Source organism: Rhinichthys klamathensis, unplaced genomic scaffold (genome assembly GCF_029890125.1).
Source record: "Rhinichthys klamathensis goyatoka isolate OS25496 unplaced genomic scaffold, OSU_Roscu_1.1 h1tg000221l_1, whole genome shotgun sequence".
Classification (NCBI taxonomy): Eukaryota; Metazoa; Chordata; class Actinopteri; order Cypriniformes; family Leuciscidae; genus Rhinichthys; species Rhinichthys klamathensis.
In genome coordinates, this window is record NW_026606745.1 from 783,464 (window position 1) to 806,513 (window position 23,050).

Below are 23,050 nucleotides of genomic sequence, written 5' to 3' on the forward strand. Positions count from 1 at the left end.
ATGGAACCTTTTTGAGCCTTTCAACATCAATTGATTTCTTGGGGTCTTAAAGGTCTATTTCTCAATATGGACAAGCTGACAGATAAGAGAAAGGAGATTGATTGTTTAAATGATTACACAATAACTCTTACACTCTTGGCATTGAGGTCCGGTGCGACCGAGTGGGCAGACACATCGGAAGCCATTGATCTCATCCACACAGGTGGCACCGTAGGCGCAGGGTGATGACTGGCACTCATCAATGTCTGGTGAAGCAAAGAAAATATACATTCATCAATACAGCTACTGCCTTGAAAGATGTGGTTGGGAAAACTGACATTTGAAGTCAATACACATTTATAAAGCACCAGGACCATGGCTGCACCTCAGAAAATGAGGCCGGGAAATGCATGGAATCTTTAAGGAGGATTTTCTATGTCAGAGCCATCAATAGACACAAGGAGAGGAATTTTTTTTTCCACTGGTTGAATAATTTATCTCCTCTGTCTGTCTGAGAGCCAGGGCTAACCTTTAACCCCAAAAGAGGTCAAAGGGCACTGGATGCTCGGTAATCCTCCGACACCCTCTTTCTATACATCCCCATTCTTTCCTCCTCGAGATACTCACTGATACGGCAGTCGGGTCCAGCGAATCCAGGGGCGCATTCACAGCGGAACCAGTTCACCCCGTCCACACAGATTCCTCCATTGTAGCTGCAAGGAGATGTGAGAACAATGAGGTTATTGGCTGAAAGAGACACCTTCACCCCAGTGATTGACATAATACTTCCAACATACATGCGTGGAAGGGGAAAGGCAGGAAAAACGGGGGAAGAGAAGACATGGACGAAGAGGGATGCGAGAGTGCCTCACTGCGTTTTTCAATACCAGCACCTTTCAGATGCAAATCCCCCCAGTGGCTTCTTGCTGGGATCCCCACCCCCTAGTCCCACCCCAACTCCCAAATCCCTTGCTCCCAGGTCAGCGATGAAAAAAGGCAAGAGGACAGAGTGGACTTGGAGAAAAAGAGCCTGTCCATCCCCTCCTCCCCTCACCGCTGGGGGTGCTCTTTTAGGGCCATCGGCTCTATTGTGGTCCCCATTAAAACCAGCCCAGGGTCTCCTGAGCTGTCGGATTTAGGGGTGATTTAAGGACATCTTCTCCCGTCTTTACAACCAGCGTCCCCCCTTGAACCCCCCCTCGGTGCATCCGCTCAGAGAATGGGGGTTAGCGGGGCAGGAACAACATGGTGGAATAGGGCAGAAAGCCATGTAAGAAGGGTTATTCCAAGCCGTCTATGTTGTACAGGGAAGGGGAGGGTCGGCACAAACAGGCGGCCCCAGGCAGCATAGAGTAAACAAGAGGGGGAACAACTGCAGAGCCACATAGGTCTTCTTACCAGGGGTGAGGGTTGCAGTCGTTGATGTCTGCGAGGAACCAAAAGAGAGGAAGGAAGAGTCAATGAGAGACATTTGCGCATCGATCGAATGTAATTTAACACTTTTGTGGATTGTGATGTTTGCTTTCACTGGTATGCAGACATGCGCTGGCAGCTGAATTGTGAATGGGGGAATTCACTCACTCTGAGCACAGGTGGGCCCCTCCCAGCCGTCTTTACAGATGCAGGTGAACGCGTCACCACCACCCACGCACGTTCCTCCGTTCAGGCAGGGGCTGGACGCGCAAGTGCTGTTCTTTGCTGAAGTAGAAAAACGAAATGTAAGTTACAGGAAGTGAACCTTTCTTCAGACCTTTAGATCTGATCTAAATAAATCATTTTATACCAATTTTCCATATATACATTTTTAAACATTTAACATTTATAAAGACTGTTGCAGGATTGCAAAGTTGATTGAGAGTATTAAAGCTGCAGTCCGTAGCTTTTTTGGGGTTAAAAATGATCCAAAATACATATTTGATTAAATACATAACCAGCCAGTGTTCAAAACTATCTGCTTGCCTTAGCTCGATTCAAAGCGGTAAGCTTGTAATAATGTTTTTAATTCCAGTGGTACTGGTGGATTTACGCGGGAGATTCGAGCATGTCTTTGCGTCATTACGTCACATCTGTACACATAAAGAAGGAGTCTCGGCTAGTCGGCTATATTGCGTGTAAGGATGCTGGAGGTGGAGATTTATAGCCTTTTCTCACAGCACTTGATATAATTAAACTTATCAATTTGATGGCGGATACAGAAAGGTTCAAACGACAATCACCAGTGACAACAGATTCACCCATTGTAAAATGCAAAAGACTTCGTTCGGACTTCGGAGTGGCTACAGAAAAAAAGAGACGGCAACCGGCCCATGCGAAAACAAGGATAATATCGGTAGGACATTACATGTAGTCACGCAATGCTTGCTGACGTTTACATTAACAATTTGAGAACATAGTATAATTTGCACGGTTTTGCGTGATATGATAACTTATAAGCGATTGTTAGATTTAATCAGCGCGATTTACTGCAATGTCAGAACCAGAACAAAAGTGGGTGTTTCTTACTAGTTCAGATGACATTTTCCAGTGAAAATTCTTATGTTGGTCATACTTCCAAAAAGAATAATCTGTGATTCTGAATGCCAGTATTGACACCGGCGCGGTGACTGACAGCCTCACACTCTCCTCAAACACTGTGTTCCTCCGTGCTGTGCGGTTTCGAGAGTGTTGAAGTACAACTCGCGTAAAGTTAATAATTCCGCGAATGACTGCAATTGCAGATTTCAAACAGAGATGGCGACAAAGAGGAAAAACGCCGGACTGCAGCTTTAAGAGAGACTGATTTGATTATATAATTTGTGAGGGGAGTCTATGAATAGTTTAAAGCTATGAAAGGCATTTTTGGTTCAGAAAGTTGAGAAACCCTGCTGTGCATGAAGCCAGTATAAAAACTGCACTCTGATTCACAGAGGTGTACTCACCTGTGTTGCATGTACTCCCTCCCCATCCAGAAAGGCAGGCGCAGCGGAAAGCGTCTCCGTGGTCATAGCAGGTCCCTCCATTACTGCATGTGGTGGAATCACATTGACTTTCACCTAAAAAGACAAAATAACTCAAAATATTACCAGTCAGTTCACCAGTCACATCATATAGCTAAACATATATGCAGTTAAGCTATACAATAGGAAAAGAGTAAGTACTTTGACATAAAACAGGGAGATGTAACTTACGTGAATGACAGGTCTTTCCTTTCCAGCCATTGGCACATTCACAGTAGAAGTCGTTGACCAGGTCCACGCAGTGACCGCCATTCTTACAAGGGCTCCGACTGCACTCGTTCACATCTGAGTGCAGAAACGCAAGTAACAAAAGGTAAGACTCTGAATGTAAAGAAGGTCAAGATGAGGAGGAAGATGAAGAAAGACACTCACCGAGGTTACAGAGGTCACCCTCCCAGCCATCCGGACAGAAACACTGGAAAGAGCTGATCCCGTCGATACAGGTGCCTCCGTTTCGACACGGGTTGCTCACGCAGTCATTTATATCTGGGTAGTCGATATATATATATCATTTTCATGAACATCAAGATTTTAGGATAAAATACAATGGTGCTCAAAAGACTACATTTTGAACTCCTGGGCCCGTATTCATAAAGATTCTAAGAATCCTCTCAGAAAACTCTTAATTTAGCTTAAAAACTTTTATGTAGGAGTCTTCGCTTAAGAGCGATTCGGGACCGATCTGAGAGCAACTCTGAGTAAGGAAAAGACAAAAACTTTCATCTTAGTGAGGAGGCGGGGTTGACCCCGTTGCTACGTATGACACAATCTTTTGAAGACTGTGATTGGTTGGTTGTCCAAGAAGAAAAAAAAAAAGAAAAAAAAAGAGTGATTTTAAGTATAGGGTCTATTCTAAGCCTTCACTTTGAAATTACATGCGTAATTTGTCCTATTTGACCACTCACACACACACACACACACACACACACACATTATATATGTGTAAATCATTTTAATTTTATTTACCATGCTGTTAATTTCCTATAAGGTATTTGATTGGCTTAGAATGATTGTTCCACTCTTTGCAAGTACACTGATTGCTGGCATGTCTATTTATGTGGTGGTTTGAATGTTGGTTTTAATGAAACAAACATGGAATCAAAACCAAGAAGAACGAGAAAGCCCGACTGGACAGAGGAACAGTGTTTACTGTTAGCCCAGTTAGTGGATGAACACAAGGCCATCCTTAAAGGAAAATTCGGGCCGGGTGTCAATCTATAGCGTCTTATTAACTCAATGTCATCCATTGTCTGCAGCACATTTCTTCTCCCTCTTCGTCTTTCTGCCATTTTCTCCTCTGCTAAAGAAACCCTTAAGCCTCTTAAAAGTCCTCATCCGTACTCCTAACAATTTTGAGCTTAAGAGCTCCTTTAAGGGTTAAGATACTTTCTGAATTACTTTTTTCTTTAATTTTAAGAGTAAACGCCCACATTTCTAAGAATTTTCTTAGAATTTTGTCACTAGGAGCTACTCTTTGCATTAAGATTCTTTATGAATACGGGCCCTGATGTTTAGTGTAATTTAAACATTGAAATAAAGCATTTTAGGGTTTAAACGAAAATAAATGAAACCTTATGATCTAAAATAAATCATCAGGTTAGACAAACTTCAGGAGTTCATGCAGCAATTTTTCAGTTACATTTTCATTTGGATATGCTGATAATATAATTTGGAACAAACTAAAGTTTTAAAATAAAGTATTTTCACAAGTGATTTTTTGTGTAATTTGTCTCCATTTCTTTAAGCATTTTATTAATAACACTTAATTTTTTATAATATTTATAATATTATTTATGACATAATATTAATACTTAATTGACCCAGAAGTACCTATGACTAACATGAGCCCATCTACTATGCAAGAATAAACTAAATTAATGAAGAGGTGAAAAAAACGAGGAGGAATGAATTATGGTTCAAAAGTGAAAACGGTGAAACTGTAAGGATGACTCACTCTCGTGGCAGTAGGCTCCTGTAAAGCCAAGCTCACAGGTGCAGGTGAAGTTGCCGCCTGGCAGGCTGATACAGCGGCCACGAGGACCACACACATTAGAGTTGATGTGTCTCACACCCCCATCTGAGCTGTTACTCGCCACAGCAATCGTACAGCTGTCAATCACTGAGAATGAAAAAACAAGCGGCAATAAGATCACATGTCTGTTACGGTGAACTGTTGCACACTATTTTTCAATTGATGATCAATGTACACATGCAGATAGACATCTTTGGCTGTTGCATCTTGGTTAGCAGGAGAACAGGACGGGCAGTACCTTGGCAAGGAGTTGTCTTGCAGTGGTCCTTGCGGTTTTCACAGGTCTTGCCCTCATAGTCTTCAGGACAGGCACAGTAGAAGTCACCCGGCAGGCTGTAGCACGAAGCCTTATTCTCACAGGGGTTCGACTCACAGGGGTTTGAGTGAGACAGACTCTCCACCTTCAAATGAGACAGGGAGATTGAGTTGGTGAATGAGTTAGGCCTAAGCTTTGTAAGTCCAGTCCTCTTAAACTAGAGATAAACAGTCAGGTAAGCTATGGAAGGCTCCCATAAGCCTAAAGCTAGCAAGACAGCACCATTACAATCACACAAGAGACCAATCAAAACAAACTGTGCAGCTAAATTTAGACATCCTTCCGCTCTTACCGAGCATATTCAACTGGGACGAGGAACACTTTTGCACATCTAGTTCTCCTACCTTGGCCTTGTTCTGGTAAATAGTCTTAGAAATTAATCTTTCCCACAGAAACTAATGCTTACTATATTCTATTGAAAGTTTATATGGTCATGTAGTATGACAAATGGATTTCCAAATATACCATGTAATTAATTAATATGAACTTAATTATACAATCATTACAATAATTCTTACTATAAATGATTAAAAAAAGTATTACAACTTCACACTCATATAAATTGTTTTATTATTTGAACTTGAAGTAATAATTATTGATTTAATAATTTATAATTAAGCTAAGACGACAAAAAGTGGCTTTAGAAATGTTTTTTTTTTTTTTTTACCATAAGTCTACCACTGGCCTAGCCTGGCTAACGTCAGACCACGTCTCATTGACTGAGACGTGGTCTGGGAACCACATGTTCATTGTCTCGTATTTGAGGCGTGGTTTACGAATGCCCAGAGCCGTTTATTGGGTGCTACGAATGTCTATCAAATACGCCTGTACGTAGCTCATAGCCAATCGTTTCAATTATACCAGATGACGTATTGTTACGTTCCATGTGTGTTTGTATTGTGTTTTTTTTTCTTTTGTGTTCATAAGTTTCTTTTAGGGCGCAATCATTGGATCATCTGGCTGTCTGTCATACTTGTGACCTCAGGATGCTCGACGTCACGATCGGGGCGCGACCAATCAGCTGGCGTGACGGGACTTTAAAAGGAGCGACAGAAATTAGACTAGGAAGAAGACAGACATTTATGTGCACACGATGGCGTATGTATCTAAGGCTGCATCGAAAGGTAACTTCGCGTCTGCTGCCATGTTTGATCCACAGGTATAGACAAACTGCTTCGGTGTGTCGCATAGACGTCGTCATCGTCTTGCTGCTCCCTCCCCGTTCTGTGATTGGTCCCCTCGCTGAGGCGAAAATCTGGTCCATGGTATCCAGACTGCCTAGCAGCGTGAATAAAATCGTGCTGCGCAAAGGCAGCATGGGGAAACCCAGGCTACCACTGGCCTACAGTCCACAACAATCCATCATTTTGCAACAGAGTTTGTCAATCAGTCTGAGGTAGACTTAGGACACGTTCACATGTTCTGCGCTATTTGTTAACTACAGTCTAGGATGACATGCAGACGGACGTCTTTGCCCATTGCATCATGTCTCTCGCCATGAGTGCCACATTTTTAGAATGCTGTGTCAAATTCTCTATGGGCCAAGGGGCAAGATTAAATGCATTGTTTGTTTGTTTTATTGTTCTAAATTAATGTATTACAGTGTATAATATAATATAATAAACTCAACAACAAACTGTTCCCCTAATGTTTACTAATTAATGGAGGGTTCTGCAGCTTTCCAAGACCTTCTCAATGTCCCAACCATTTTTCTCAAAAAAGCCTTTTCTAGAGATGATCCTCAGGGGAATTTAAACAACCTCTCTTAAGTACACATTATGCCAGCTGCCATGTAAGGTGTTAGTTCAGACTATAACGCTGTTCTCCAAGTCTGCTGAATTTATTTTAGTAGGGATATATATTGTATATACTGGAAGCCGAAGGCCTGCACAGAGCACTTTTTCACAGGCAGTGATGTAAGAGGAATGTCTGCAAACGAGACTATCAAACAGAGCTACATAAAACTGCTAGGGCAGACAGATGTAAGAGATAATCATCCATCTGTGCTGGATCTGAAGAACAACCCAGTTGGACATGTTTCAAACAGTTGTATGTTGGCGGGCAAAATCGGTTGACACATAATTAAAAAAAATATATATACATGTAGGCGAATATCTCAGGTCTCAGAACATTTTGGATAGTGGTATGCGTATTTCACTACATATAAATGTAGTGAATAACAGCTTTATTGTAATGACTTTTTTAGTTCAGTTAAACGGATTTGATCCCATATCAAAACATGTCTGATTCTGTGTCAATACTGGACCATGGCTTTATTTGTAGCCTCATGTGCACCTACATGGAAAACAGTCCCACCAGATCAAAACCTTTCCTAGTATAGGCTCGCTTCTCCAACAGACTGCAGACGGTATGGTCTAATCTAAGCGCATGGCATGCTAGGCATGAATATAACGTAAAAATCAAGGCCTTCTCTTTCCCGGGCTGATTGTGGGCAGGCGGCCAGGAGGACAAGAGAAGAGTTGCATCATTCACTACAGCTTATTTTTAGTGTACATGGTAAGATGAGACTGGCTCAGGACCAGCTTCCAGCAACTCTATGGAAGTCCATCTTTAGCCTGACACTAGACTAACACTGGCTCCAAAACAGCAATGATGGCCACATGAAAAAAATACTCCCGCCCTCCACCCAAACCCTGCTCTAGTTACCCTGGCGCACCTGTGGCCAAATAGCAGGCTTGATCTGCCTTACACCAAGGCTTTAATAACACACACGCAATGGTGGGCAAAGTATGAATGGAGAAGTGACACCATCTGCATTACTAAATGTCATCAATTAATCAAGACCAAGCCCCACAATTTCCATTTACTGATCATTGAAAGAGATCTGATGAAGATCTTATAAACCCACCCTGAACCTGACTAAAATTGCTCTCATTTCCTATCTTGCTAATCTACTATATTTAATATAAATAAGAAAAATGGCCAAAAATCGGAGCACAAAACAAATATATCAGCATAAAATCAAATCCTTCATGCTGAAAAACACTGACAAAAAACTTATTGTAAAAAAGTGTTTAACAATGTCTTTAACACTAACACTATAAACCGTAAAGATTCTCACCTCACAGAGCGTCCCTGCAAAGTTTGAAGGGCATTCACAAACAAAGCTGTCCAGAATGACATGGCAGCGGCCGCCGTTTTGACACGGACCGCTGGCACATTTGTTCCTTGAGACTTCACAGTGCAAGCCCACAAAGCCTGGAGAGCACTGACAGTGGTAACCTCCATGAACCAGCTCCTGCACAGACACAAATAAAAGGACACTTGATAACGAACACAATTAACTGAGATGCTAAAGTAAACCAGGAATTGTTTTCAATCGTAAAGGTTATACCTTGCAAGTTGCTCCATTCTGGCACTGTCCGTGGCAGCCATTGAGATCTACAGTCATGGGCAAAGTAAATGAAGCAATTAATCAATGGCTAAGTGGAGGAAATCAGGACAGCAGTTAGGAAAGGCTGAAGACATGCAATTAACTCGAATTAGATGAGCTCTGTAAGTGCCCTGATTGAAGATGGAAATGTTAGTTCAATCAACACAAACGTGAGGTAAAGCCACTGACCCAGCATGCAACAGTATGTGAAGCTTAAGACAAAATATACAGTGTGCAGAACCCCAAAGGGTATCAAGTGTCCGAAGAGGAAAGCCTGGCCGCAGCCACCATAGAGAACGTGTTCAAAGATGAGGGAAAGGACAGGAGAGGAGCATTAGGAGATACTGACTGATGTCACAGTTCTGTCCGGCCCATCCTTGAAAGCAGTCACAGTGATATCCACCAATCATGTTTTTGCAAGAGTGAGCATTTACACAAGGCTTCCCCATACACTCATTTGCATCTGCGAAATTGAGGGACACAAAGAGTTGGGAGATTTTTGTAGACAATTGGTAGATTGAAGAGGAGTTGGGAAGTGTAGAGTAGCAAGAGAGAGGCAGAGAAATCTGAGATCTTGTTGTGTAACCCCACCACCATTAAGCCCATTGAAAAGTCTGTTGGCTTGAAACTCTAACAGTCACAACGATGCCAGTCTACTTGACTTCCTGATCAATGACCATTACACAGCAAAAAAACAACAAAAAAAAAACAACAACAAATTAAATCAGCATATTTAGATTGTGTTCTAATAAAAATATCACAACACTCTTAAACACATTTTTACTCGAACAGCACAAATAGACAATTATACAATATTTAAGAATTATATACTTATTTAAAAGTTCTCACACCACCATTTATTGATTGCATTTATTTGATCAAAAATACAGTAAAAGCAGTAATACTATATCATTACAATTTAAAATAACTTTTCTATTTTTATATTGCATTTTAATATTAAAATGTAATTCATTCCTGTGATTGCGAAGCTGAATTTTCAGCATCATTCCTCTAATCTTCAGTGTCACATGATCCGTCAGAAATAATTCAAATATGCCCATTTGCATTTCTTATTATTATCAATGTCGAAAACTTTTGTTCTGCTCAATGTTTTTGTGGAAACCATGGTACAATTTATTTTTCTTTGATATATAGAAAGTTCAAAAGAACAGCATTTATCTGAAATAAAAATATATTTAACATTATAAATGTCTTTACTGTCACTTTTGATCAATTTAATGTGTCCTTGCTGAATAAAATGTATATTTTCTTTAAAAAAATCTGTTTATATGCGTAAAATAATTGTTACCTAGAATTGTTTTCAGAGAACTTTTTGTCTTGTAAAAATATTTAAAATGTATATATAAATGAATATAAATATAATATGATATATATATATATATATATATATTGTTTTAAAAGAAGATTTAATTTAAGTTTAAATATTTTTATAAGACTAAAAGTACCACTACAAAAATTGTCATCATTGTAAACTAAGGGTCCACTCGTAATCACCCCTCCTTCTGCTCGTCTCTCCCCAATTAGCCTACAGCAGGTGACCAGCCGGTTCAGGGGGCTATGACTCTTGACTTTGCCATGAAAAAACTAGTGCTTATTAGGCGTTAAAATATTCATCAGGGGCCCCTAGTGAGGTGCGCTCCACTCCCCTGCGCACCTGTCCTCTGAGAAACACGACTCCCCACTGTGCTCAGGCCTGGCTCTTGTGAGGGAAACCCAAGCTGGAGGCTAAGGTTCGAAGCGTAAGACGAGCAGACCAACTCCTGTTCCCACCCCACGCTTGTTTACAGGTCACAATCCACTTCCTTTCACATTCATCACTTCCCCTGACAAGAGCTGCACACTATTGTGAGCAGAAGGATGATGGAAAATCCTGTGGTGCCTGCGATGGGCCATCTGATCTAGCCTTAGATCCAGGTCTAAGGCTGGCCCTCCTTGTAACATATGCATATATAGATGTCTTACAAGCAACAAGGATCAGGTTGCCGCCACTATTACCAGTTTCTCGTGTAGACTAATCAAATCACTTGTCTAGCTTTGCCTAAAAAACACGCAGGCTTGTATAAAGTGCATGCAATTTAGATATAACACACCATATTCAACCATTCGGAGGCAAAATGGATAGATTTTTAGCGAATGGCAAAGAAAGAAAAAAGAATAATATGGCGTGAGTGGAGGATCCAATGAATAGTATGTTAAAAACGTGCATGAATGCTGTAGTTCAAAACACGCTTGCAATAAAGGCGGATCTCAATCTTACCGATTTGACAGGTCTTCCCAACCCACTGAGGAGGGCAGACACACTCAAAGCCATTTTCCAGGTCGATACATGTTCCGCCTTGCGCACACGGGCTGGAGGCACATTCATCCATGTCTGCAACATCAACACAAAATCATGTTACATTCTGCAGATATGAAAAATTCAAACATTAAACATTCAAACTGGGCAATTTTACACCCAGCATGGGTGTGTGGGTTATTCAATCCCCACACAGACACACGATCAGTGCTGCTGTGTCAACCTGTCTTAATTGTTAATATATTGCAGCATTTTCACAGCAAAAAAAAAAAGAAAAAAAAAATCCAACAGCAAGCTGAAAACTATATTATGCACTCCAAAGTGAATATAATGTGAACAATTTTGATGATTCCTATGTCACCAAGGTGTAACTGTAGGTCCTAATTCAACTGACGTACAGTCACATGAATTTCAGTGTATTTTTAAATAGCTTCACACATACACAGTCATATTTTTCAAAAAAATTTTTTTTTTTTTTTTTTAAGACTTATGTTACTGTGCGTAATGTGAAGCTGTGTTTGCAGACTTTGCACTGATACTAAACATACTTATTTTGTTATTATTAATATTATCCTCTGGTTTGCATCCATCAAATATAATATAATATAATATAATATAATATAATATAATATAATATAATATAATATAATATAATATAATATATAATATAATATAATATAATATAATATAATATAATATAATATAGTGATGGTAGAGTTGGAGAAAAGGCGGGAGAGAGTGTCAATGCGTTCATCAGAGAGAGCTTTTCTTTATGCAAGACAGTAAAGCGATTACAGCTTGATATAATCCAGGTCGCCAGATTAGCTGCTATTAGAGCACAAATCATTACAGTTTTAATACGGGTACAACAGGCACAAAGAACCGAGCAGCAGCTATTCGAAATTTGGAAGAAAATGGGAGGAAACAAAAACAAGAGAAATTCCTCCCTCCTTTCTTCTCCCTTTAGCCTTATACATATATTGTGGTGAATGGGGTGGAGCGGGGTGTGTAAAAGGGTCAGACAGGCAAGTGAAGAGGGAAAGGTGGGGGAAAAACCTTTATGGGTGAAATGGTGTGGTGGGGGGGGGGGGGGTTTGCCCAAATTCCAGCAGGGACTCTGCTGTTGCTATGACGATGGAAACACAGCCCCATATGTGCGATGGAGGAAACAGAGGAGGTAGGATGTGGAGGGAGTGATGAAGAGTGTGAGAAATACCAATAATTAAAACACTGGGCATCCTAGAAGTGAGAAACACATTTACAACAGATCAAATTTGAGCTCTGTGGCGCTAAAGGAGGGATGCTTTGAGGAGCCGGAGGGGTGTAGAAAGAAGGGAAGACCATGACACACTGCATTCACAATTTGTGAAGCCAAATGCTGGTTCAAAGTGAAGACAGATTATGCAAATCCCCCCCGTCTCAGTGATGGGTATCACCAGGCTCTAATCCGGGACCAGTAAGAGCTCAAGCTCCGCTCGCCATGCAAAGGGACCCCGCTGTGCTGCCAAGATCCAGAACCGGCATCCCCTGCCATATACCTGACACATCCCAGCATGACAAGCGGCACACTGGCCACAGCATCTGGACACATGTTGGGGAGGGGACGAGTGTCTGTGCTCTTGTCTAGGTCTATAACTAGGTTTCCAGACAGATCAGATCGGGCCATGGAGAAAGTCAGAGAGGAAGGTGCACGGAAGATTTACATACCTTTAGCACAAGTGGGTCCCTCCCAGCCTGGTGGACACTGGCATTCAAATCCAGTTGGGACTTCGTGACATGTACCTCCGTTCGCACAGGGGTTGGATACACAAGCATGTTCGGCTGCAAAAACACAATGGTATGTGTCATTAATATAGACAGATATGTCTCATAAGGCACACCAACTGGCACAACTTCAATCATCCAGCCTGGGTGAGAAATATTATCTATCCATTCATCTATTTATCCATCCACTTACAAGTTATACACCCCTCCATCCATGCATCGATCTATGGATCCATCCATTCATTTATTTATCCATCCTTGCATCCATTAATCCATCCCTTTATTTACCAATCCATTAATTAATCCATCCACGTAATCCATTTATCCATACATACATGCCCTATTTTATCCATACATACACCCTATCGATTATTTTATCCATCCATCCATCCCTTCTTTTACCCATCAATCCATACCTTCTTTTACCCATCCATCCTTTTATCCATCCAGACAGCCCTTATTTTACTCATCCATCAATTCATCTATCCCTTCTATCAATCAATCAATCCAACCCTTCATTTATCCATCCATTCACCTATCCATCCAATCAACCCCTTTTTATCCATTCAGCCATTCCTTTTATAAATCCACCCACCCATCCATCCCTCCTTTTATCAATCCATCCACCCACCCACCCACCCACCCAGCCAGCCAGCACTTTCATTTACCAAATTCCCAATCCATCTGTAGAGACTTACCAATTTCACAGTTCTTGCCAGAGTATCCTTCAGGACAGGCACAGTTATATTCATCCGGTTCAGAGTTCATGCAAGTCCCGCCATTGACGCAGGGATGGTGTGTGCCGCAGTAGTTCAGATCTTCAAGAACACATAAAAACAATGAACTAGGGTACTTCTTGAGACTATGGGGGGGAAGGAATACTAACAATGAATTTTTTTAAGCCTGCTAACATTTGCTCTTGGAATGACTACAGTTGGCAAACTATTGCTAGACTCCCAGCAGACCTTGTAAGGCGAGGCTATGCACATAAAAGCTGGTAAATAAATAAAGAGAACTGTAGGCACATCTCAGCTGCTTCTCATTCCTAACCACCTTCCAGGATGCACGCTTACCAACAGATCAGATATCCGAGCGCCACTCCAATCACAACCACAATATCCAAAGTGTGTGTTTGTGCGTGCATTGTCACATGATGCACAGCCTGTGCCGACATCGCAGCCAACAAACCAGCTCAGTGTAAGATGCTGTAGTTCCATTTAACACCATGATATGAATTCACTGCCCTGGCACCTCCGTGGCTGGATGTTCGTGGGCTTAAATTCATTCTGATCTACTCCTGACCATTCTGTGGGTCAATTCCAGGTTGACCTCAATTTCTCAGAACTAACTAGGCCAAATCATCAGCATCAGCGTTTGTGATGCATTTAGGACTCGTACCTTTATTGCACAGGAGGCCGCCCCAGTTCTTGTCGCAAGTGCACTGCCAGGGTATATCACAGGTCCCGTGCAAGCAGCCAGGGTAAGGCAGACACTCGTCACAGAACTGGCCCTGCCAGCCGTAGTTGCACCTGAAAACCACATAAGCATGTTAACACTTAAAATGCCACTGAGGTTGCAATATCTTAATGACAGACAAGAAACAAACATACAGATGCACATCACTGCCCTAACACCCAATCTTAGGATAAGGCGACATTCCGGGCGACAAAGGTTAAGAACACTTTCACAACTGCGCACAGACGCCTGGGGGCACAGAGGGAAACGCTACAGAGGGGTTAACAAATTATTGGTTTACAGCAACACTCCGCTATTCCAAGGCCTGTAGTGCGCTCTCTTCGTCCCCACCACACCCCTCACCCAGCTGTCTTGTCATTTCTGAGCAGGCTATTTTAAGACAGCTCCCCTGCATAAGAGGTATGGACTAACTCCAGCTGCCGAGTGGAGAGACGCTGTCTGCATATCTCAACAACAGAGCTAATGCTTACTAGCCTTACAAAGAAGTACTGTGGTGGTACCATGGTACAGTGATGGGTTCAGATGGAAACACCACAGTACTTTGAGAAATAGACAGCACTGAATGACTATCTGAATTTACCATGGGATTGACATAGTACTCCTAATAATAACAACAACATGTTTATCTATTAACATGTTAACATTTTCATGATATGAAACCATGGGTAACATGGTTAAATGCTGTAATGATTGAATACAGGTTAAATTATAAATATACTGCAATTAAATGTGGTGATAATGCATTAATAAATAAAATTCAGGCCCACAATTGGGATCACATCAGCTTACAATAACAGGCAAATGTGCTCTTAGAGGTACACACCTGGCACATTCTCTGCGTGGAGGCCTTGATCCAAATCCACTAATAACATCTCCAGTGAGGTCTCTGAAATAGCCCTCTAGATCTGTGCCCAAGGGGCAGGCCAGAGGCTGGATAACTTACACCAGAGCACACACAGCCTTGCGCTGCCCAGTAACAACCTTAGTATTGTATGAAAGAGCATGTAGGCAGCAGAGTGTGTGGGGTGAGTGTGAACCCTGCCTGTGCACGGGGGCGTTCAGCTCTGCTGAGCACTGCCAAACATAAGCTTGCTAACTAACTCCAAAGAGAAAGTTGGATTCCATTTACTTTGTGTGTCAGGACATGTCCACTACAGCCATGAACAAACCTTAAACTTAAATCATAAATGCATTTCTCAGGCATTTTTGTCTTTCGCATTTGATTTGCAGCAAGGATTTGCAGTGCCTCCAAAATGTGTTTGGACAATTAAATGGTAAATGGTAAATGGACTGCATTTATATGTTTGGACAATTAAAGTTAGAGTTCACCCCAAAAATATTGATCGAAACCTATAGACTGATGCAGGGAGGACATTTTTAAAGGCCAATTCCATCGTCCTGAAGTCATTAGTGTTTTTGAATGGGTTTTTGGTTAAATGCTTGAAATATGGTCTGTGGTGAGCACAAGCTCAAGATATTTTCACCTTTTATCCTACAATATAAAACACATCAGTAGTACCCTCTTGTGATTTTTAAGCTTTCACTTATCTTGTAAAACACTAATAAGTGGCTAAATAGGACTACAGCGGTTGTCAGGGACATTAAACGACATCAGCCGAACAGGTAAACTCATCTACTCACTAGTCTGTTTTCACAGCCTCGTTGGGTTTTTAAATGCGCAATTGCAAACTATTATAACTCAAACTTTCAGGGAAAATATTTTTAAACAGACTGAAAGGGTTGTCAGAAGCTTAGTTATGGTGACGTTAACGCCATGCGACCGAAGTGTAGTTCATTTATAGCCTACGTTTAGCTTTTACTTCTACCGATTGTTTTTACACTTCAAAATTGATAAAACTTTTTTAAAAAAGACCTTATTTTTTTGCAAAAATCCAAAAGCCAATGGAAAAATCTTATTGGGTTTTTGTCGAGGAAACCCAGGTGAACGTCAGGGTTGGAAGTTAAAAAAATCGGTCATCCCTGCATCACTCTATTGGACCACATTGACTAACTGTGTGGGTGAAAACAACTGAAACAATTTTAAAAATATTTTTCTTTGTTCATTTTTTGGATGAACTATCCCTTTAATCGCAAAACAAAACTTACTGGAAGTAATGAAATGACAATTTTAATTGTGGCAAAAATTTGTGGCCCACTACTGAATCTACTGGTTAATTAAAATGTCTGTGGCACACTTAGTCCTCTAGTCTCCACCTTCTTCCTTCCCAGGACTATCAAGCTAGTGACGGCAGGGAAGCGAGTCACCATATCCTGCAAGAACTCACAGAACTTCCCAAATATTCAAATTCTAAAATAACATATTGGCCTCTGTTTCCTAGCCCGGTTCCAGAAGCTCTTTCGTCCAGGCCATCGAGAAGCTTGGTACATGATGTCCTAAAGCATGTTTTTGGCCCCCATGTCCCTTGAGGCGCCACTCTTGGCCTTTATGATGCCAGAGGCTTCAAAATAGCCTTGTCCCTTTTAAACTGCTCAAGTCTAGTAGCAGTTAAAGGAGAGCAGCAGAATGAGGGCAGGTATACTCAGTAGTAGTGAGGACTGGAAAATTGAAGCGTGAGATGTTTTTAAATGAGAATGTCTGAATGATTTGTTGCCAAAAGATTCCAGTATGTCATCATCGTCTAGAGTGACTTCCTGGTTTAGACACCTCTGGATCTACTCATTCCCTGCCCTTAGACAGAGTGAGGTTGAAGGTGGAATGGACGAAAAAAGGCTTTTCTCATGCCAAAGACTAAGACTTTTTCCTGTGGCAAAGGAAGAGGACAGAGCTAAGCTACAGGAAGAGAACTACAGAAGAACATGATGTGGGACGGTGAGGGAGATTTCACGTTCCACAGGAAGCGTCAGATTTTCCTGTGACAGTAAGAGCAAAATACCACCATTTGACTTAATTATCACTTGATGATAACCTCCAAAACACAAGGAATGTGGGGACACTGATTTGGGTAACTTTCCATAAAAGTCCAATTGCCACTAGATTTTTATAGTTTATATCGTTTATAAAAGTTCTTTCAGTTTTCCCATGAACAACTAAGGTGTTCTGACCGTTTTTAAGAGCACTGCTATGTGGTTGCTACAGTGTTCTGGGTGGCTTAAAGGTCCCAACTCAAAAGACCCCAATCTGAAGGTCCCTTGAAATGACTCGTAAAGTTGTACATTAACGGATTAGTGTAACAGGGGTTACGTCAAATAGCAGTGGTGGAGGAAGTACTGAATCTCAGTACTTAAGTAAAAGTACAAATAACCAGAGACATATTTACTTTAGTAAAAGTAGAAGTACCACAATGACAAGCCTACTTAAGTAAAAAGTAAAAAGTACCTGATTTCAAAAGTACTTTAAGTATTAAAAGTAAAAGTACTTGCATAACAATTTATTCTCTTAATGTCCATATTCTAATGATTAATAAAACAGTTAATTCTAACTCATTCAACCTACCTAATACTCATATAATGATGTTCAATATGATGGAAAAGCAGTTATATTTTAAGTTTTTGTCACCATTTCTGAACAAGCTTGCAATTAGGCAATATACACATCAAGCTTACTATATACCCTTACTATATACAGTATATATATATATATATAAACACACATATTATGTTAAAACGCCGTATATGACAGCGTTTGGCTGTAAACGCGATTCATTTATGGCGTAATTCTGAACCTCTTGGCTTGCCATACTAATCCTAACCAAACGTATAATACACACGCACCCCACATCACTACTAAACCTACCAATGCGTTTCCTATGCATGTAAAAACAAATTTTCGCGTATAAATTGCACGATAAACACACTGCGTGCTATAGAGACGCATTTAGTGCGACCGGGTTGATATATCTATGGCAACCAAACTTCACTGGTGAGACAGAAACGTGCGATGAACGGACGGTCAGGAAGACGTTTTGGCAGGGAAAAACTGATCAGAAAATTTAACGAAAATGTAACAGAACGTTGTAGAAATGTAGTGGAGTAGAAAGTATAATAATTGCTGCAAAATGTAACGAAGTAAAAGTAAAAAGTATGCACTATTGATTCTACTTAAGTAAAGTACAGATACATGAAAAATTTACTTAAGTAAAGTAACGAAGTATTTGTACTTCGTTACATTCCACCACTGTCAAAGAGTAAAGGGTTTTAAAACCCTTAAGGGTTAGTTCACCCAAAAATTTTAATTCTGTCATCAATTACTTACCCTCATGTCATCTTATAGGTGCAATGTGTACAATTTTTGAGTATCTATTAACAGAAATGCAATATGACATCCATAACTATGTTTTCAGTGCTGTATAAAGAACTTACTTAATAAACCGTAATGTTTTTATTACCTTAGAATGAGACATTTATATCTACATAACCGCGCGCACCCCCTTCTATAAAGGTCGACATATTGTGTCGTCATGTTTCTACCGTAGCCGACAGCGAACAAACAGCGTTACAGAGCGCGTTTCGTCACTACATTGAAAGAGAAGCAGCAGAAAGCTAGAAGAAGCTAGCCATAAACACCGTGAGTAGTGACTTTTCCCTTGTCAGTGGTGTAAAATATGTAGTTGGACTGTTTCATGTAACTTAGATATTCTCCCTCGCTGTGTTATGGCTTTGCTATGTGGGGATAAATGTGCTGGTTGCGTTCGTGAGAGAGCTGATTAGTACTCTTGTCATTGACCGTAAAACAGTATGTTACAGGAATCACCAACCCATCGATCGCGGTCGACAAGTCGATCTTGGAAGCATTTCTAGTCGATCGCGAAGAGTTTTCAAAAGCAGAGAAAAAAAGCATATTGTGTGTAGTAAATGGTGTCTAGGGGATGCGGAGTCGCGCGCGCTGTTACAATCATGTCATTTCTGCCGCGCGCACCTTTGGGCTCATGCGGACGCGTCGGGTTTAAACAAAGCTTTACGCTTTAACCAGCTCAGCCACAGTAACAGCTCATATTAGCCAGCTAAACTTTTACTACCCTGTTTGAAAAAATATATAGTTGCATAGTTTCATGTGGTTCTTCTCCCTCGCTGTATTATGGGTTTGCTATGTGGGGAGAAATGTGCTGGTTACGTTTGTGAGACAATCAGCTAATTACCATCATTATTATATTATATATTAAGACCCTTGATCCTCACCTGACTATGGCTTTGTAAACTTTATCATCCATGATGTGGTTTATAATGGACTGTGGTACAGAAACAGTGACAATGTTACACACTCTTGGCTTACTATGTTTGTCCCGTTTTAGCCACCGTAGCTTCTTCGAAAGGGAGGGGTGAGCAGTGGGCTGAGCCCTTAGTGCAACTCGCAACCAAACCGCTAGATCTCGCTAAAATATACACACTGCACCTTTAAACAGCTTTTGTTTGTCTTCAAAACACAAATATTTTTAATAAAACCAGAGAGATTTCTGCCCCTCCATTGAAAGTCCATGCAACAAAAACATGTTTAAGTTTATATATAAATCTATATGAATCACACTGTTAAAGCCAAGTCTTCTGAAGAGACATGATTGCTTTATATGATGAACAGATTTAATTTGTTTACATATAAACATTGATCAACACACATACATAGAGGTCATCAAATATGGCAAACAAAAGCTCAACCGCACAAAACAAACCTCAGTGGTTCTTGCGGAAGCTCAGATATGCTTGCTTGTTTTGTGTGAATGTACTTTCAATGGAGGAAACAACTCAGCTTTATAAATATCTTCATTCGTGTTTCAAAGATGAACGAAAGTATGATGGTTTTGAGGCAACATGGGCGAGAGTAAATTACTAAATTACAATTGACCTTTTTGGGTGAACCATCCCGTAAAATATAAGCAAACGTAATAGTGACTCCCTAAAGTACTTCAACCCATCAAATGATAATCGATCCCAACTTTTAAACACACTTGAGAAAGTATAGCGTGATTAAAAAAAAGCATATTGAACAAAAACAGCTTGCAAAAACAATGGCTTCACTGCACTAATTAATTAATGGTAAGGTAAACAAATGAAAAGACCTTATCAGCATGAGCACATATGGCCCTGCTGAAATTAAGGAGCCAGATTAACCCGACCAACCGAGCATGAAATGATGCTCAAACACTTACTTGCATTCTCCAGGCACCATACAGCCTCCGTGAATCAGATTACAACCTTGCTTGCAGATCGCTGAGAGAGGAGAGGGAGAGAGGGAGGGAGGGAGGGAGGAGAGTCAGTCTTGTTTGTTTGTGTTGCCTTACAAGTGCGACAAGATAAATTCATCACGCTCGCTGTGACAGAAGACAACTTTATGGCCTGAACACACACACACGTTTGCCCTTATCCACCCCCATTACAGCCACCTACACATACCCCATGCTCATTAGGACAGTGCCTGGTGATTTACTGCCTTTCTTTAGTGCAATATACACACACACACGCACTCACTCCCAGCTTTGGAACAGAGGTGTTTAGGTTGTCTGCAGTGGTGGGTTAAAGACATCCAAAACCCCAGCATCACCCAAATTAATTGAGCTAATGGAAAGTGTGACTCCAGGGCTGCAGAGGTGTTGTTTACAACACAATCTCACCTCCAGCCAGAGGAGCAAAGATCGCAGGGCTGTGAAAACACTGATAGCAGCAGGTCTCTTTACAGGGTTGTAGGGCAAGATTTAACAGGGTTCCTCTCTATATGCTTCAAGACACCAGGCAGTCAGCGCTAGTTCATCCTTTATCGAGGGCAATGTGGCTAATAATACTTGGCTACATATTGGGGATGCATGATATATTGTTACAGTTAAATGTTATCTTTATATAAAAGTAGATGTTCACTTATTTTTTTAATAGTGTATGTTGTGATGCCTAAATTGTAGCTTTCAAAACAATGAAGTTTAGTGGCAGTATTGTAATTGTTAACTAAAACTAATAAAATTGACAAAAGCACGTTACAAAACTACTTAAAATTTTGATTAAAATCAATTTGAAAACTGAAAAAATAAAAGCCAATTCAATTCTAGTAAATGATAAAAAGCTAATATATTATATAATAGTGTAAAATCATACTAAAATAACACTTATGTCTATTTTTTAAATCCAAAATAGTATAATAGAATTTTAATATTGGCCATTTTTTGGCCATGATATTAAACTGAAATGCTAAGTACAAAATACAGATGGTCAACAGCACTAACCCGTCCGGCAGTCCACTCCCATCCAGCCATCTAGACATAAAATATTTCCCGATGGATCGCAGCGGTAGTGGCCGAAGTAGTCGTCGCGGGGCCGGCACTGCTTGTTGCACTTACTCCCGTAGTAGTTCTCGTCACACCTGACCCGGAGTCGGTACTCGATGTGGGCCGTGGTGCCGGGGTGCCGGATGGACTGCCAGTGGTCGCCGGGATTCACCATGCTAGCGTGTGTGTGGCGTTCGATCAAATTCTCCTCACCAGCTAAAAAAAAGAAAAAGTAGAAACAGAGATCATGCGCTTTGTTAATAATCAGAATTATTATACAGTAACACTGTTATACATGGGATAATTATGACTATTTACTTAAAGACCTATATTAATAACTTATAAGGCCTATATTTTTTAGTCTGCTAATTTGTAATGCATTATATAATAAATAATGTTTTATATAATAAATAATATAATACTAAATAATAACATTTCATGACCAAAAAAAAAAAAAAATCTCATTACTAAAATACAACTTATTCATTCCAATAATTCACGTGTCTGAGATGGAGCTAAAACATTCGCACAACCAGTACAATGTGATAACAAACGGGCGGGTAGATCAGCTGCAAGTCAACAGACAGGACAGACCCTGATTTAAAGCTATAAACTCGCTAGTGACTCACACTATCCTGTCCCTGCCAACTTCCTGCCTCACAAATCCATTCAGACAAATCACTGCACAACAATGACACTCACACATGAATGACACCATTGCAAAAACAAAGGGTTTTGAATTGGCTCTCAGTTAACCATCCCAAATCAAGTACTTTATTGGTGATTGTTACCGCTCATATTCATTCGAACACATCCCTAAACTCCAAGTGTACTTTGTACCATGGTCATGATAATAACTCAAACAAATGCGGCTTATGCGAGGAGGAGAGGTGATCAGACTTACGATTTTTAGCGAGCAGACAATAAAAATAGCCGAGTCATATTATCTAGGGACCAGAATTTTAAATAAACTTAGGGTTGGACCAGTAACTACTAAGCAAACATCCAGAAAACTCGAGCAACACCATCAAAATCCCCTAAAAACCACTCTAAACACTGCAGCAACTGCGTAAACACGCCTTAGCATCATGGCAGCGATTTCTAGTGAGTTTTAGTTAAAACCTAGTTCTTCTAATGAAAATGTTGATATCTGGCTGGAGGGAGGGGAGTGAGTTTGACTGCTGTTACCAGGGAGATCTGGGCAAGAGCGGCAGGCAGAGGAAGCCACTGGTGTCCATAGCCGGCGACTTTCAGCTCTTAGCCCTAGCAGTCCTTGAAGGACCTGGATCCCACCCTAATCCTAATCATCAATCACATTGTCCAGGTCCACCAGGACACGGACCCACAATACGAATCCCTCCTCCTAGCGAGAGTGGTTAGCAGCACTCACATTAAGAGCTCAGTTTTCCCAAGCTTTCCCAGCCTCTCTGCAAAGAAAGCAATCTTTATCGCAGTTGGATCGGAGACGGCAAACAATCACGGTGGAAACGGGGGGCCTGCGATTTCCTCTGTCCCGACGCGCAGAGTGCGTCCACGTCTTTCTCCTCTTGCAAACACACATACGGGGGCGC

The 23,050-nt window shown here is 40.9% G+C and overlaps 1 protein-coding gene across 2 annotated transcripts in view; it reads right to left on the reverse strand.

Annotated features, from left to right (window-relative positions):
* Positions 1 to 23,050, reverse strand: part of jag2b (jagged canonical Notch ligand 2b) — a 53,170-nt gene that overhangs the window by 7,828 nt on the left and 22,292 nt on the right. Inside the window, exons 4-21 of one of the 2 annotated variants that reach the window (XM_056264428.1) lie at positions 21,438 to 21,695; positions 20,376 to 20,436; positions 14,197 to 14,327; positions 13,497 to 13,616; positions 12,742 to 12,855; positions 10,996 to 11,109; positions 9,067 to 9,180; positions 8,679 to 8,725; positions 8,406 to 8,582; positions 5,246 to 5,408; positions 4,930 to 5,094; positions 3,348 to 3,461; positions 3,147 to 3,260; positions 2,898 to 3,011; positions 1,561 to 1,677; positions 1,378 to 1,405; positions 607 to 692; positions 132 to 245 (exon numbers count right to left, since the gene is read on the reverse strand). In XM_056264428.1, the coding sequence (XP_056120403.1) occupies positions 132 to 245; positions 607 to 692; positions 1,378 to 1,405; positions 1,561 to 1,677; positions 2,898 to 3,011; positions 3,147 to 3,260; positions 3,348 to 3,461; positions 4,930 to 5,094; positions 5,246 to 5,408; positions 8,406 to 8,582; positions 8,679 to 8,725; positions 9,067 to 9,180; positions 10,996 to 11,109; positions 12,742 to 12,855; positions 13,497 to 13,616; positions 14,197 to 14,327; positions 20,376 to 20,436; positions 21,438 to 21,695 (2,151 nt within the window). The remainder of the gene's footprint in view (positions 1 to 131; positions 246 to 606; positions 693 to 1,377; positions 1,406 to 1,560; positions 1,678 to 2,897; positions 3,012 to 3,146; positions 3,261 to 3,347; positions 3,462 to 4,929; positions 5,095 to 5,245; positions 5,409 to 8,405; positions 8,583 to 8,678; positions 8,726 to 9,066; positions 9,181 to 10,995; positions 11,110 to 12,741; positions 12,856 to 13,496; positions 13,617 to 14,196; positions 14,328 to 20,375; positions 20,437 to 21,437; positions 21,696 to 23,050) is intronic. The other variant, XM_056264429.1, reaches the window with a different exon arrangement.